Source organism: Triticum urartu, chromosome 3A (assembly GCF_056163025.1).
Source record: "Triticum urartu cultivar PI428250 chromosome 3A, HENAU_Tu73, whole genome shotgun sequence".
In the NCBI taxonomy this organism is placed as follows: Eukaryota; Viridiplantae; Streptophyta; class Magnoliopsida; order Poales; family Poaceae; genus Triticum; species Triticum urartu.
Genome location: NC_141875.1, coordinates 722830826 through 722845722, shown reverse-complemented (window position 1 = coordinate 722845722; position 14897 = coordinate 722830826). Strand labels below are relative to the sequence as shown.

Below are 14897 nucleotides of genomic sequence, written 5' to 3'. Positions count from 1 at the left end.
ACGTGAAATGGAGTAGTTTTCAATGGTGAACATCGCTATGTTGATCATATCTACTATATGATTCACGCTCGATCTTTCGATCTCAGTGTTCCGAGGCCATATCTGCATATGCTAGGCTCGTCAAGTTTAACCTGAGTATTCTGCGTGTGCAAAACTGGCTTGCACCCGTTGTAGATGGACGTAGAGCTTATCACACCTGATCGTCACGTGGTGTCTGGGCACGACGAACTTTGGCAACAGTGCATACTCAGGGAGAACACTTTTATCTTGATAATTTAGTGAGAGATCATCTTATAATTCTACCGTCAATCAAAGCAAGATAAGATGCATAAAAGATAAACATCGCATGCAATCAATATAAGTGATATGATATGGCCATCATCATCTTGTGCTTGTGATCTCCATCTCCGAAGCACCGTCATGATCACCATCGTCACCGGCGCGACACCTTGATCTCCATCATAGCATCGTTGTCGTCTCGCCAATCTTATGCTTCCACGACTATCGCTACCGCTTAGTGATAAAGTAAAGCATTACAGTGCGATTGCATTGCATACAATAAAGCGACAACCATATGGCTCCTGCCAGTTGCCGATAACTCGGTTACACAACATGATCATCTCATACAATAAAATTTAGCATCATGTCTTGACCATATCACATCACAACATGCCCTGCAAAAACAAGTTAGACGTCCTCTACTTTGTTGTTGCAAGTTTTACATGGCTGCTACGGGCTTAAGCAAGAACCAATCTTACCTACGCATCAAAACCACAACGATAGTTTGTCAAGTTGGTGCTGTTTTAACCTTTGCAAGGACCGGGCGTAGCCACACTCGGTTCAACTAAAGTTGGAGAAACTGTCACCCGCAAGCCACCTATGTGCAAAGCACGTCGGGAGAACCGGTCTCGCGTAAGCGTACGCGTAATGTCGGTCCGGTCCGCTTCATCCAACAATACCGCCGAACCAAAGTATGACATGCTGGTAAGTAGTATGACTTATATCGCCCACAACTCACTTGTGTTCTACTCGTGCATATAACATCAACACATAAAACCTAGGCTTGGATGCCACTGTTGGGGAACGTAGTAATTTTAAAAAAATTCCTACGCACACGCAAGATCATGGTGATGCATAGCAACGAGAGGGGAGAGTGTGATCTACGTACCCTTGTAGATCGACAACGGAAGCGTTTGGTTGATGCAGTCGTACATCTCCACGGCCCGACCGATCAAGCACTGAAACTACGGCACCTCTGAGTTCTAGCACACGTTCAGCTCGATGACGATCCTCGGACTCCGATCCAGCAAAGTGTCGGCGAAGAGTTCCGTCAGCACAACGGCGTGGTGACGATCTTGATGTACTACTGTCGCAGGGCTTCGCCTAAGCACCGCTACAATATTATCAAGGACTATGGTGGCAGGGGGCGCCGCACACGGCTAAGAATATGATCACGTGGATCAACTTGTGTTCCTCTGGGGTGCCCCTGCCTCCGTATATAAAGGCTCAAGGGGGGGGGTGCGGCCGGCCTATGAGAGGCGCGCCAGGAGGAGTCCTACTCCCTCTGGGAGTAGGATTCCCCCCCCCCCAATCCTAGTTGGAATAGGATTCGCGGAGGGGGGAAAAGAGGAAGGGGGGCCGGCCCCCTCTCCTTGTCCTATCCGGACCAAGGGAGAGGAGGGGCGCGCGGCCCATCTCTGGCTGCCTCTTCTCTTTTCCACTAAGGCCCACTAAGGCCCATATATCTCCCGGGGGGTTCCGGTAACCTCCCGGTACTCTGGTAAAATCCCGATTTCACCCGGAACACTTCCGATATCCAGACATAGGCTTCCAATATATCAATCTTTATGTCTCGACTATTTCGAGACTCCTCGTCATGTCCGTGATCACATCCGGGACTCCGAACAACCTTCGGTACATCAAAACGTATAAACTCATAATATAACTGTCATTGAAACCTTAAGCGTGTGGACCCTACGGGTTCGAGAACAATGTAGACATGACCGAGACACGTCTCCGGTCAATAACCAATAGCGGGACCTGGATGCCCATATTGGCTCCTACATATTCTATGAAGATCTTTATCGGTCAGGCCGCATAACAACATACGTTGTTCCCTTTGTCATCGGTATGTTACTTGCCCGAGATTCGATCGTCGGCATCCAATACCTAGTTCAATCTCGTTACCGGCAAGTCTCTTTACTCGTTCCGTAATACATCATCCCGCAACTAACTCATTAGTTGCAATGCTTGCAAGGCTTAAGTGATGTGCATTACCGAGAGGGCCCAGAGATACCTCTCCGACGATCGGAGTGACAAATCCTAATCTCGAAATACGTCAACCCAACATGTACCTTTGGAGACACCTGTAGAGCACCTTTATAATCACCCAGTTACGTTGTGACGTTTGGTAGCACACAAAGTGTTCCTCCGGCACACGGGAGTTACATAATCTCATAGTCATAGGAACATGTATAAGTCATGAAGAAAGCAATAGCAACATACTAAACGATCGGGTGCTAAGCTAATGAAATGGGTCATGTCAATCAGATCATTCAACTAATGATGTGATCCCGTTAATCAAATGACAACTCTTTGTCTATGGTTAGGAAACATAACCATCTTTGATTAACGAGCTAGTCAAGTAGAGGCATACTAGTGACACTCTTTTTGTCTATGTATTCACACATGTATTATGTTTCCGGTTAATACAATTCTAGCATGAATAATAAACATTTATCATGAAATAAGGAAATAAATAATAACTTTATTATTGCCTCTAGGGCATATTTCCTTCAATATCGTCACCCATGGTGTCTGCTCGCGATTTCCCAATGTGTCTGAGTCGGGTATTCCAATGACCCGGTCATTGTGTGCACTATGACCTTGGTTGGTGGAGGTTTCTCGTCCACTGGGTGTATACTATCCATTAGGTGTCTGTCAACGTGAAGTTGACTTGCATTTACTGATTCACAGGCCTTGATATCCTTGCTTGCGAGAAGCTGAATCCTGATGTATTTCTGCCATACATCTCCCCCTGTTACGTTGAACGGAGAGTGGAGTGGATTTTGCTGGTACCTCCACTCTTTCAGGCGTACTTTTGTAGGATTGTAGGATTGTGTGACACCTTTATAGTCAGTAAATGAATCTGGCATGTTATTTGCAATGTGATGCAAATCTTCTGAACGCATGGTTCAGATCTTTGAGTATGTGGATTTGAGGCAGAAAATGTGTTGAACATTCCACTAATTTCCTGGCATTCTTTATGGTACTTGAAATCTCCCCCTAATGCCTGGAAATGTTCCTCATTGAATCAGCATACTGGCCTTGAATAACTTCACATGTGAGGGGCTTGAGGTATTGACGGAAATACAGTTATTCCTCACATAGATCCCAACTATATGTTGAGGGGCCAATGACGTATGCCGGGTGGTGATATCGGTATGCAACCGAATTACCGCAGATAGGAAATACTTGGTAGATATCCACATATCAAAGATAGTGTGGACTAACATTATGCAGTTCTGTCATGAGCGTGTAAAACTGCATGACTCCAACGTAAAGTTGGTAAGTTGCAATTCCAAAGTAAAGATAATGCAATGAGCTTAACTCTTTGGATATGATTCTACCAAACCATTTTGAGTCTAGACATTAGGACACATTGCTAAATTTCAATCCAAAAGCCATAGAGATGGCCCTCAAGGAGAATTCTGCAATGTTATCCATTCAATTTTCTTAAAATCGATGTCAGGATAATGACCAATGGTTTCGTGTGAATAAAGCACACACTTAAGACCATCAGATATGTCTTTTAGAACCATGGATACCTGAATAGTCTACTCAATGGCTGGGAAGAGCCACTTACCTCGACTTGATGCATTCAAGGAGTCTGAGTGGTTCAGCGTAGACTTTAAGGTGTGCGAGCCTTAAAATTAGCGTCCCTGTGTCACTTGTAGTGCACATAAAATCCAAATGTTATTAGAATTTAGCATCATAATAATCATAAACCAGTGGAATTGTTGATAGTTTCGGTTTCAACCCAATGTCAATGATGACCAAAGCAGGAATGCCACGTTTGTCATGCAAAAGACACTCTGGAAAACTATCTCGTACGCAACATGTGCTACGGGTTTTGTAGTATGTGTAGTGCAATGCCGATGATACATGGAGAATGTGCTCGCCAGATCCGTTGCATATGGTAAAGAGAAGATATTTCTCTTTGTTGTCATCATAAGTTTCGCTATGGAAACTATTTTGACGGATACCTCTATAGTTTAGTAGGGTACGAGTTAAACCTGGGAAGCAATAAAGCATCCCGATGTTACTCGGGTACCCACAGGGATAGTAAATATGACTCGAGTTGAGCCAACAAATACCTCATCGCGTCTAGCGATTTTAAAATATCTCCTTTCTCTCAATGAGAGTGGAAACATCGGATTTCCCTGAGTATAGAGTTTGTGGTGCATATGTCCACAAGGCACATATCATTTTTCATCGGATTGACTCCCGTAGAAATCTATATATAGACATGAAGATTCTCAATATGAAAATCACTGTCAGATATATAGAATACATACAAATGTATTTGTACCAACGTGCTGATACAATATATTGTGATATACAATATATGATGACAAAAATACTTATGTTCTTATTAGAACATCATAAATGGACATAAATTATGTTGACCACTCAGGAGATTGAGAGACTAGACGAAGTCTTCAAACATGTTAGTTTAGTCATATTCAACCATCATATTCTCCGTGCCCATAGGGTCCCGTCACTGCTGGTGATGTCGGGTTGAAGGTTGAAGTGAGCTCCAAACCTTTGCCCTTGAGGTCTGTTGTGTCCTAGGAATTGCTGATACAGAATAACCAGATGCAGAGATCTGAATCGATATAATGCCTTATGATGTATAAGACAATATTTTTCTGTTAGCGGTGTGATTCCGACCAGAGGTTAATCATGTGGTCTTGGATTGCACACACTATTCCACAAGACACAAGAGTAATCATGATGTCCATGCCCAGGTAGGGTAGTGGTGGCGATTGAGGGCGAATGCCTCAAATTCTCTAGCCATCGGTTTCCAGAGATAGTTAATTTACGATTAGTAAATTGAAGACCATCATGGTAATGTTGTAAAATTAATGGATATTTCAAGAAGTTATCTTGAAAACATTAATGTGAATCTCAAATTGCTAAGCATGACACCTTGAAGATAATCTCCAAAATGAAGTAGATCTCGCAGCACTAGGGAGTATAATATGATGAAATCAGTAGATACTCACTCCTAATGCCTTATATCATGACTTAGTAAAATGCATTGGAGTGCACAATGTTGTGCAATCATAATGTCAAATTTGACAAAATGTAGGCTTAAACAGTAGTGGCGATAATCTGCAAAGCAGTAGATTGACACACTACCTTGTGATCCCAATACATCAATTTGAAGTAATCACTTTAAATTTTGCATCCATATTTGCAAGAAATTGAAATCTCAATTGCAAATAGACGTATTAATCTCGACATGTGGCGAACATGGAAATATATACATCATAGAAATATTCCGGAATACCTCGTACTCAACGAAGAAACAGTATTGCAGAGGTACTGATTTTATCTTTGCAAGAGATTAAAAATGGACGTAATTAATCTCAACACGTGATAAACATGGAAATGTATTACATCAACTTATGATCTGGAATACATCTTGGTACTCAACAGAAAAATACTACTAATGTAATGAATAATAATGATGTTGCAAACTTGATCCTCAAGTGAAAAAACTTGAATTATATACACCTCAAATTTAATGAGATGTTCTTGTATCAAGTTGCAAGATAATTCAGCAGAGTGAATTAATATTTTGCGAGAGAAAACTGATCTCGACCGCAATGAGATTATTTTGCGAGAAAAAGAAAATTTCTCAATCGCAAATGTTGTGCGAGAAAACTTAATCTCAATCGCAAAACAATGTCATTGTACTAATGAAACATGTTATAGGAATTGCTAAAAAGCAAACACATTGAACATGCCACATACAATAACCATATATTTTCTGAAATGTTAAAACTCAACAGAAAATAGGCTATCATGCGTGAGAGAATTGTAGGCAGTCATTTGTGATTATAGGAAACCATGTCTGAAGTGAAAACTGCCGAAGAGATAAGGTTCTCTTCTTTTCTTTTCTCTCGTGCAGTCCCTGATAACCGCTACCGCCGGGAGACGCTCGCACTGTGCGCCGCCGTGCCATGCGCTAGCAGCGCCGCATCGCCACTATATACGGAACCGCTCTGTCGAAGCCGCAGAGGGTACCGCGCTGGAGGGCCAGGCCATGTCGCGCGCGCCTGAGGGCATCGCTATCTGGCCGTCCCATCTCCTTAAAGGGAGGGGTCGTGGCCCCGAGCAGCCACGCCGGAGGGCGCCGCTCGTCGGGGAGTTGAAGCCCTACAGCCGCGCCATGGTCCACTGCTCCGCACCTCTCTACAGATCGAGGGTGCAGCGGCGTGTGCCATAAGCCGTGGTCGCGGGCACCGCCATGCGCAGGTTTCGTCGATTGGAGCCGCGCCGATGGGAGCGTCGCCGTGCCTAGCGTTGGAGGGACGAGAAGCATCACCGGGCTGGGTGCCGCGCGCCGGAGGGCACGCTGCCCCGCAGGGAGCCGCCTACGACATCGTGCGCCAAGGCGACGCCGACCGCTGCCGTTGGCAGTGGACTCGAGCACCAGCCATGGGGCCTCGCCGGGGTAAGACTTGCTTCATGGCTTCCTGTTCATGGGAAAGCAATTATTTTGTAGCCAGGAACGAAATTAGTAAAGTAGCACCTTGTTTATTAGACGAAGACGCTGATGTTTGCGTGGTGCTTGACTCCGATTCAGTTCTTCTTCCCCTCTGGATTTTCCTCTCTTGGAGTTCGTTCGAGTTGAAAATCGCTGGAGTTGCTGGGGGGCGTCGTGGCATGGAGTCGGGGTGGAGGGCCGGTCGCAGGCACTGCCGTCGATGCGGGGCTGCGCGCCGCACCGGGATTGGTCATGGCTGTGGCCGCCGCCAAGTAAGGCGGGGCCCACGTATGGGAAGGGCCTCGCTGGGGGTAGCGACGGGATCACGGGACCAAGGGCATCGCTGTGGAGGACTGGCCGAGGCCTGCCGATCTGCGCCAGATGCAAGACGAGGGCCACATCGTCTGCCGGGGAGCATAGTTGTTGCTCTTCGAGACGTCGCCGGCCTCGGTCTTCCCATTGAGGCCGATAGTCGCTCTGCCGAGAGCGTGCTGATAACGTGTTGAAAAGAAACGAGAGAGAGGGAGACAGAGAAGTAAAAGTGAATCGTTGTTCTCATTGATGATGGGATTACACATATATATATAGCCCCCGAAAGGGTGCGTCCGAAGGGACACGAGGCAACCACCTTGATAAGAAAAAGCAGGAATTAATAGGATTAATTAAATCCTAACAAAGCGGACGCGGAGCGTGCATATATACTCTTGACGCCAAGTCGGTTGCGCGCGTCACGTACGCATGCACGGTCAAGCCGTTTGCATGCGTACTCGTGATTCGCGACGCCAAGCCGACAAGCACGATAGCGCAACAAGAATGCCGGTGGCGTGGCCTCATCGCTAGTGGCGACCCACGTTATACCTGTGTAGTCGCTTTTTGTTAACCAATAGGTCTTTATTTCTTAAATAATAGCCAAGTCATTTATAATGGAGTGAGAAATAAAATCAAGGACAAACGATTCCTAGAAAATAAAAGATTTATCACTAAAGGATTTTTGCGCTAATGTGTGTGCCACCTCATTCGCCTCACGGAAGCAATGTGAGTAATCAACGCTAGCAAAATTCAAAGCTAGTTGCTTACACTCTGCCACCATAACCGCATCAAGTCCAGCATGAGCAGCGGCGGCAGTTTTTTCTGATTGTTAGATTTTTGTCTGTGATTTCCCTCTCATTAGTTTTGAGCATTGTAATAGGGAAGCGAATAAGGTAGCTCATGAATTTGCCAGATTAGCTAGATTTTCTGAGACAAGGGCTGGGGTTCGTTTGAGGAGCCTTTGGTCGAAATTGTACAATCTCTGATAACAATGTAACCGTTATTTCTAATTAGTAAAAGTGGTTATTTTTCAAATAAAAAGTCCAGCATGAGCATCTAGTTTTTGTACTGATTCAACCACAAAGCAGTTGTCTGATTCAATTAGGACCTTATTGCATCTGATCTTCCCTGCTAAGCATAGGCCATTACGGATTGCCGCTGTCTCCGTTGAGTCAACAGTGCTAACCTGAGGGATGTACCAAGTTGCAGCAGCGATAAACTTTCCCGCCACTGTCGCTTGACTACACAGGATTTCCGAACGTGGTTGTTGACCCCTTAATTAGGCCTGCATATCAGGTTGTTGAACCAGCATTTTTTTTTTTTGAGAAGAGGTTGTTGAACCAGCAAAAGTTGGAATTTAACTACACGGGCCCATCTATCCTCTTATTCTCTGCTTGGGTAAAAATCGGTTGGGCCACTGCTGGGCCATATAACAAAGAAGTCTAAAATCCATTACCTGATCGCAGTGAAGCTCAAAAAAGGAAATAAAAAAACTGATCGCAGTAGATAGGTTTGATCCCCAAATTACGTGATCTCATTCAACTTCCTGTAGTACGCATACCTCTCCAATGACCATGGGCGGCCACCTTAGCTGTCTTCACCAGCGTGAGGAACGACCACCTCGGGCTGTCCGGCGAGCCGCGAGTGACGCACCAGCGGCTGCACACGCATTCTCCGTTGGAATCGATCAATACATACTGCTAGGCAAGGCCCTCCGCTCTTCCCCTTCTACTCGTAAGTCAAGGAGTTGGTGTCGGTCGTCTTGTCTGTTCGCTTTAGTCATATAAATCGTTTGTTGATTGTGGTGGCACATATTCTAGCTAGATCATGAGTCCTCTAGTGACTATTTTTCATGTAACCCCAGATTGTATCCGGGAGGCACTCTCTTTTGATTATACTAGTAAGTGTACACGTGCAACGCATGTTTATTTGGACTAATAAGTGTGCACGCACAACACGCGTCTATTTGTATTAACATATTATACTAAACTTAATACAAGACAATTTATTCATAAATTTGAAATTTCCCTATAAAGTACACGATCTCTTATTCCCAACTCGTACAAATAATTTGAAATGTCGTTTCTCCTTAATCAACATGTCTCCTGTATTAAAAGACCATCCACTTTTTCCAATGTATAAAACTCAAAATTATTTAGAAGATTCATCATGATTCTCCATATGCACACATTTATACAAGTATAGTCACACATGAAAATGTCACTTAGCACAAGCTAAGGAACCGTTTCAGTGCCAACAAATTCCAGTCAAGAATTATACAAGATCGTCATGAACATATACAGAGAGAAGTGACCTCTCTTTCTCCGAGATTGGTCGAACAACAAGTTTCTGTATATATTTATCCGACGCTACTACATATATACAATATAACATCTCTTACAATCCCTAACATCTAAAATCAATTTCAACTTCGACATGGCATTCTCCGTCTTTATGTATGACATGGTCAAGAAAGAATCCCGCCAATTCCTCTTGAATTGCTCGTATGTGATCATGTGGTATGAGTTCATTCCGCATCTGTCACATCTAATTTAAAGAAGATGGTCAATACATATATATGAAAGAAACTCAACATAATTGATGGTAATAAAATAAAATTGTGAATATTGTTTATGTACTAAATGATATGAGAATTTACCATGACCACAAAATATCCTACATTCATCATCATAATCAACATGCAGTGTTTGCTTCTCTTGTATGTGGTTCAAGTTTTCTATCAGGAAAACAGGTTAACTCAACTGTAGATAAGGACGGTATGAAAATGCTCATGTAAAATTACAATTGCCATGTATCTGCTGGACAAACAAATACACTTATGCAAACTTCAGTTTTTTTAGTAAAACTTATGCGAACTTCAGTTTTTTTCATTAAAACTTATGCAAACTTCTGGGTTTTTTCAGTGAAACGTAATTTCATGATTGCAAGTAAGGTCTTGCTTCAGCGAATTTGTCTGTGAGTTCACTATGTAGTCGTGAGTTGGCCATGTAATAACCGGTAGTCAGTACTTAAAAAAACAGGGATGTCTGTTGCAGGTACGTGAAAATTAGTGAAAAATAAAGAAAAGAAAGAAGGTGAGCGTCTCTGTGTGCGCTCCAGCGCTCCTCTGTTTCTCATTGCCTCATCTCTAGTTCATGTACTTCTAAATGTGTCACCACCGGTGAGATAGCGATGACAGTAAAAAAAACAACACTCGGTACTTACCTGATTAATGCATGTGTGTGGTGCGTTCGTGTGAAGGCGAGCGTCTCCGTCGTTCAGACCTGCGAACGGCCGCGGCGACCGTGTACTCTCACCAGCTGGGCGGCGTTGTCGACGCAGGTGAGTCAGTCGTCCAGCTTTGAGGCAGCGGCCTCCACACATCGGGATTAGCTTTGGACGACGTCGTCCACGCGCGAGTACCGGACAAGCGTGTCCAACAGAGCAGCACGCGTCAGAGCTGAGGGAGTCGGCGGTGGCTTCGGGCGAGTGAGATGGGGCCGTGATTAGCTTCACCTGCTGCACAGTGGCCGATACCTGCGCCGCCCTGGGGACGACGATGGTTGGCGACCAGGCGAATCTACATGCATGGTTGTGGGGTCAGATTTTTTGGCCCGCTTATACTGGTCCAAGATACTCAGCGTTGCCCCCACTTGAAGGACCTCGGCGGTGGGTGGTTGTCAGCATGGGTGTTGTGGATGGAGCTAAAGTCGACGCCCATGCCGGTGGTTCCTGGGTAGCATGCCTAGGATGTGGACGAAATCGTTGCAGTCAGTAGAAGAGTGACCTGGCCTCCAGGCAGAAGACGAAGGGGGCACGTGTGTGTGTTCGGAGGAAGCCGCAGCTCCTCGCCTGTCTCCCGCTATGGCTCGCGTGGCTGGTGGGCTGGTGACGGCTGACGACTCGCGATCGCGATTCCCTGCTAGGAGATGATAGGATGCGCTTGCGATTAGTTTCCTAATAATTAGATGTGTTCGTGATTAGTTATCTAATAGGATGCAGCCATGATTAGTCTCCTAATAATTAGATACGCCCGTGATTAATTTCCTAATATGATGGCTCGTAACTATTTTTCTAATAATAGGATGCGCGCGTGATTTTTTTCCTAATAATAGGATGGGTTTGTGATTAGTTTCCAAATAATTAGATGTGTCCGTGATTAGTTTCTTAATAGAATGTGTCCATGATTATAGTTTCCTATTTTGACCAGGCATGGACTGTCATATTTTCCTCCATGGTGGAGTACGGTCAGTCAATGTAAATTGCTAAGTGCACACAAAGAACAGATTAGGTTAAGGCTAGCCGTTAGATTGAGTTTAGTGGGACTAATCATGTGGTGGTAATGTATCTGTGTACGTTTTGTGAGGTGCACTTAGAAAAGATAATGTTTACTTTTTTATAAGTAGTATAGACTTGATCAATAAAGCGAGATATTCCTCAAAAAATACATCGATGTGTTGGGTATATGCCACGCGCGGACTGTGACTTCCAACGATTCGACATCTCTCTCTCGGTCTCCTTCCTCACCAACAGCTGAAAAGGGACCAGGCGACGGTGACTTCCATCCAGCATTTCCATTTCTTCATCGGCATGTAATTAGTGCTTGTTTCAGCTTCCTTAGAGCATCTCCAACAGCCGCGCTAAACGCCGCGTGTGAAAAACCTGTTTGCCACGCGCGCTTCGGTTGGTTTAGCGCGCCCGCCTGCGCTGGCTCCAGCAGCCGCGCTATAATGCAGCGCGCGCGCCGCTCCAATAGAGCACAAAAATACAGCGCGCGCGCCGCACAAACCACATATACATGAGCAAAAAATGATCAAACAAACAAAATAAATCAACAATAAATAGTTCAATTTCGTTATCATTACAACTCAAACAAATAGTTTATTGTTCACTACAACAAATGCAATAAACACAACAAATAGTTCATGAACAATACAATGTCGAATGTAGATATCATCATGCTCTTTGTCGTCCATGCCATGCCCATCACTCTTCAATCAAATCATTCTGAAGTTCATTGTGCATTGCGGGACGCCGAATGGCATGATAGGAGGCAATAAAACGGGCCACCCTTTCAGCCCTCCGTCGCACTCGCACGGGATATCCCAAGAGCTCATACTGTGAGTAGACTAAATCTTGGCCACGCTCATTCTCGATGATCATGTTGTGCATGATCACACAAGCGTGCATGATGTACCAAAGCATTTTTTGATCCCAAAATCTAGCCGGTCCTCTCACAATAGCAAATTGGGCTTGCAAAATCCCAAATGCTCTCTCCACATCTTTTCTAGCCGTCGCATGAGCATTGTGGAAGTCAAGATTTTTCTTACCTTCCGGCTTTTTCAACGGCTTCACGAAGGTTTGCCACTTTGGATAGATGCCATCCGCTAGATAATAGCCATAGTTGTACGTACGGCCATTTGCTACAAACTGCACCGGTGGCAACTCGCCGTTTGCAATCTTATTCATCAGTGGTGACCGGTTGACAACATTGATGTCATTCAAAGATCAAGGCATTCCAAAGAATGCATGCCAAATCCAAGTCTCCTGATCGGCCACCGCTTCAAGGATTATAGTGGAACCCTTTTTTTGGCCGTGGAATTGCCCATGCCATGCCTTTGAACAATTCTTCCAACTCCAATGCATGCAATCTATTGAGCCAAGCATGCCAGGAAAACCGCGAGCTTTGTTCATCGCCAATAGCCTTGCGATGTCTTCAGCATTGGGAGATCTCAAATACTCCTCGCCAAACACTTGCACAATTCCCACTGCAAAGCGCTTGACACACATGATGGCTTGGCTCTCACCCATAGCCAAGTGATCATCAACAAGATCAGCCGGTATACCGTATGCCAACATACGCAAAGCGGCTGTCACCTTCTGAAAGGTGCTATGCCCGAGCTCTCCGGCGGCATTCCTCCTTTGCTGAAAAAACGGTCATGGCTGGCTAGTTTCTCCGCAATGCGCCTGAACAACTCGGTGCTCATCCTAAACCGGCGACGAAAATACGACTCGGGGTATATGGGATTCTCCGCAAAATAATGCCTGATCAATCTGTTGTGGGCATCGATCCTATCCCTCCAATTTTTCTGCCGACCCATAACCGAACCACCGTGCTTCTGTTTTTTTATATGCATAGCTAGGATCATTGCAAGATCTTCCTCCTCTTCCATATCAAATTCTTCTTCGGAAGAATCATACGACGAACTCATCTACAACGTTCAATACTATACTATAAAAACTACAATTCAAACATGCATCAAATTCATGAAGTTTGAGCAATACATACCTTGTAGGCGTTTTGTCAAACACCTTGCAGGCGCGGCGCGGCAGCGAGCGCTCGGGTGCTGTTCCTCGGACGACGGAGGCGCGCGAGCGTCGGCGGGACTAGGAGGGGATGGGGCGGAAGCGCGGGCGCGCGGGGATAGGCCGGGGAAGCCTGAACGGCCGCCGGGGGGCGCGGGCGGCGGCGCCGCCGGACGGGGGGTGGAAATGGGAGAGGAAGTGCGGGCGCGAGCGCTGGAGTGTGCCCCGCGCTGTAGCGGGCGCCCGAAATACGCCGCGCGGGTACGTGTTTTCAACCGCGCGCCCAACCCGTTATAGCACGCGCGCCGTTTTTGCGCGCCCGCTGGAGCGACCCGCCGCGTTGCGCGCACGCTAAAACGGCCTAATTTGCGGCGCGGCGCTAGTTTAGCGCGGCTGTTGGAGATGCTCTTAGCTACAAATGATGCAGCAGTTATCTCTTGATCTTCTTCCTCACCAACACCGCGTTGCCAGACAGAAACTTTCAGATTCCCCCCTTTTTTAACAGAGACAACTTGGCGTGATAGCTTCACAGAGCCATCAGCATCAACTGGCAACTCATCATTATTAAAATCCAGTAATGAGATCATCACACCACTTTCAGCGTCCGTGCTAGCAGTAAGCACACCACGGAAATCACGAGGAAACTGCCCTTCAATGATTTGAACACGGATTGTGGCTTCCACAGATGAACAAACAGTGTAATGCTGCAGCTCCAGTGTGCAAAGCTTGCTTGTGTGCTTGATAGGAAGGTAGCAGCCTAAGCTGTACGTCTTAGCAAATTTGCTCAAATCTTTGTCCTCAGATTCAGTAGCACCTCTTACTTTGAGCTTAGCCTCCAAATATGAAGGATCAATCGTCATGACAACACCACGGGTAGGACCAGTCAGTGTTAGGTAGGAATCCTGCATGCATCAGTCATTTAAGTAAACAATAATAAAAATAGATTCATTCATCAATAGCATGGACTGCTGTGGAATATATTCTGTTTATTCTTTGTTAATACAAGTGAGAGTGCATCTATCAAAACACAGTTAGTGTATCAAGTGGAACTTCATGATGGTGACTTGAGTCCAAAATGTGCCGACGACAAACATGAAAAATGTAACTTAACCATTAGCAGGATTTGCAAGAGGAAATTTGAGATGGGAAGTAAACATGATAAATATTTATAACCCTTCGGCTTGCAGGAACCAATTGAACAGTTGAACTATAAGACATTGCGTGGCAGAAATGAAAAAAAAAAAGAGGGAGCTTGTCTGTTCAATTGCAGAAGTGCATAACGTAAATTCTGTGAGTTGTATTACAAAAATATCTAAGAAAATATTAGCCAATGCTACAGTGACAAAAAGTAATAGTAACAACAATAAAAACATGATCATCATCTTGATGATGACCTCAATAGTAATACTATAAATAACAACACGCACTAGTGCAGAACCGGGCAATAGCACCGGTTCGTAAGGCCCTTTAGTGCCGATTCCATAACCGGCACTAAAGTGTGGTC

At 45.1% G+C, this 14897-nt stretch overlaps 1 protein-coding gene and 1 pseudogene across 1 annotated transcript; both read right to left on the bottom strand.

The window, feature by feature from the left end:
* Positions 1-12595: 12595 nt before the first annotated feature.
* On the bottom strand, positions 12596-13299 carry LOC147982197 (uncharacterized; annotated as a pseudogene).
* Positions 13300-13314: 15 nt separating this feature from the next.
* LOC147982196 (uncharacterized) lies at positions 13315-14661 on the bottom strand. The gene is made up of 2 exons (XM_087516234.1): positions 13377-14661; positions 13315-13328 (listed from the first exon to the last, which is right to left on the bottom strand). The coding sequence occupies exons 1-2, from the start codon at positions 14299-14301 to the stop codon at positions 13315-13317; spliced, it is 939 nt and encodes a 312-aa protein (XP_087372360.1). The 5' UTR covers positions 14302-14661.
* Positions 14662-14897: the final 236 nt, after the last annotated feature.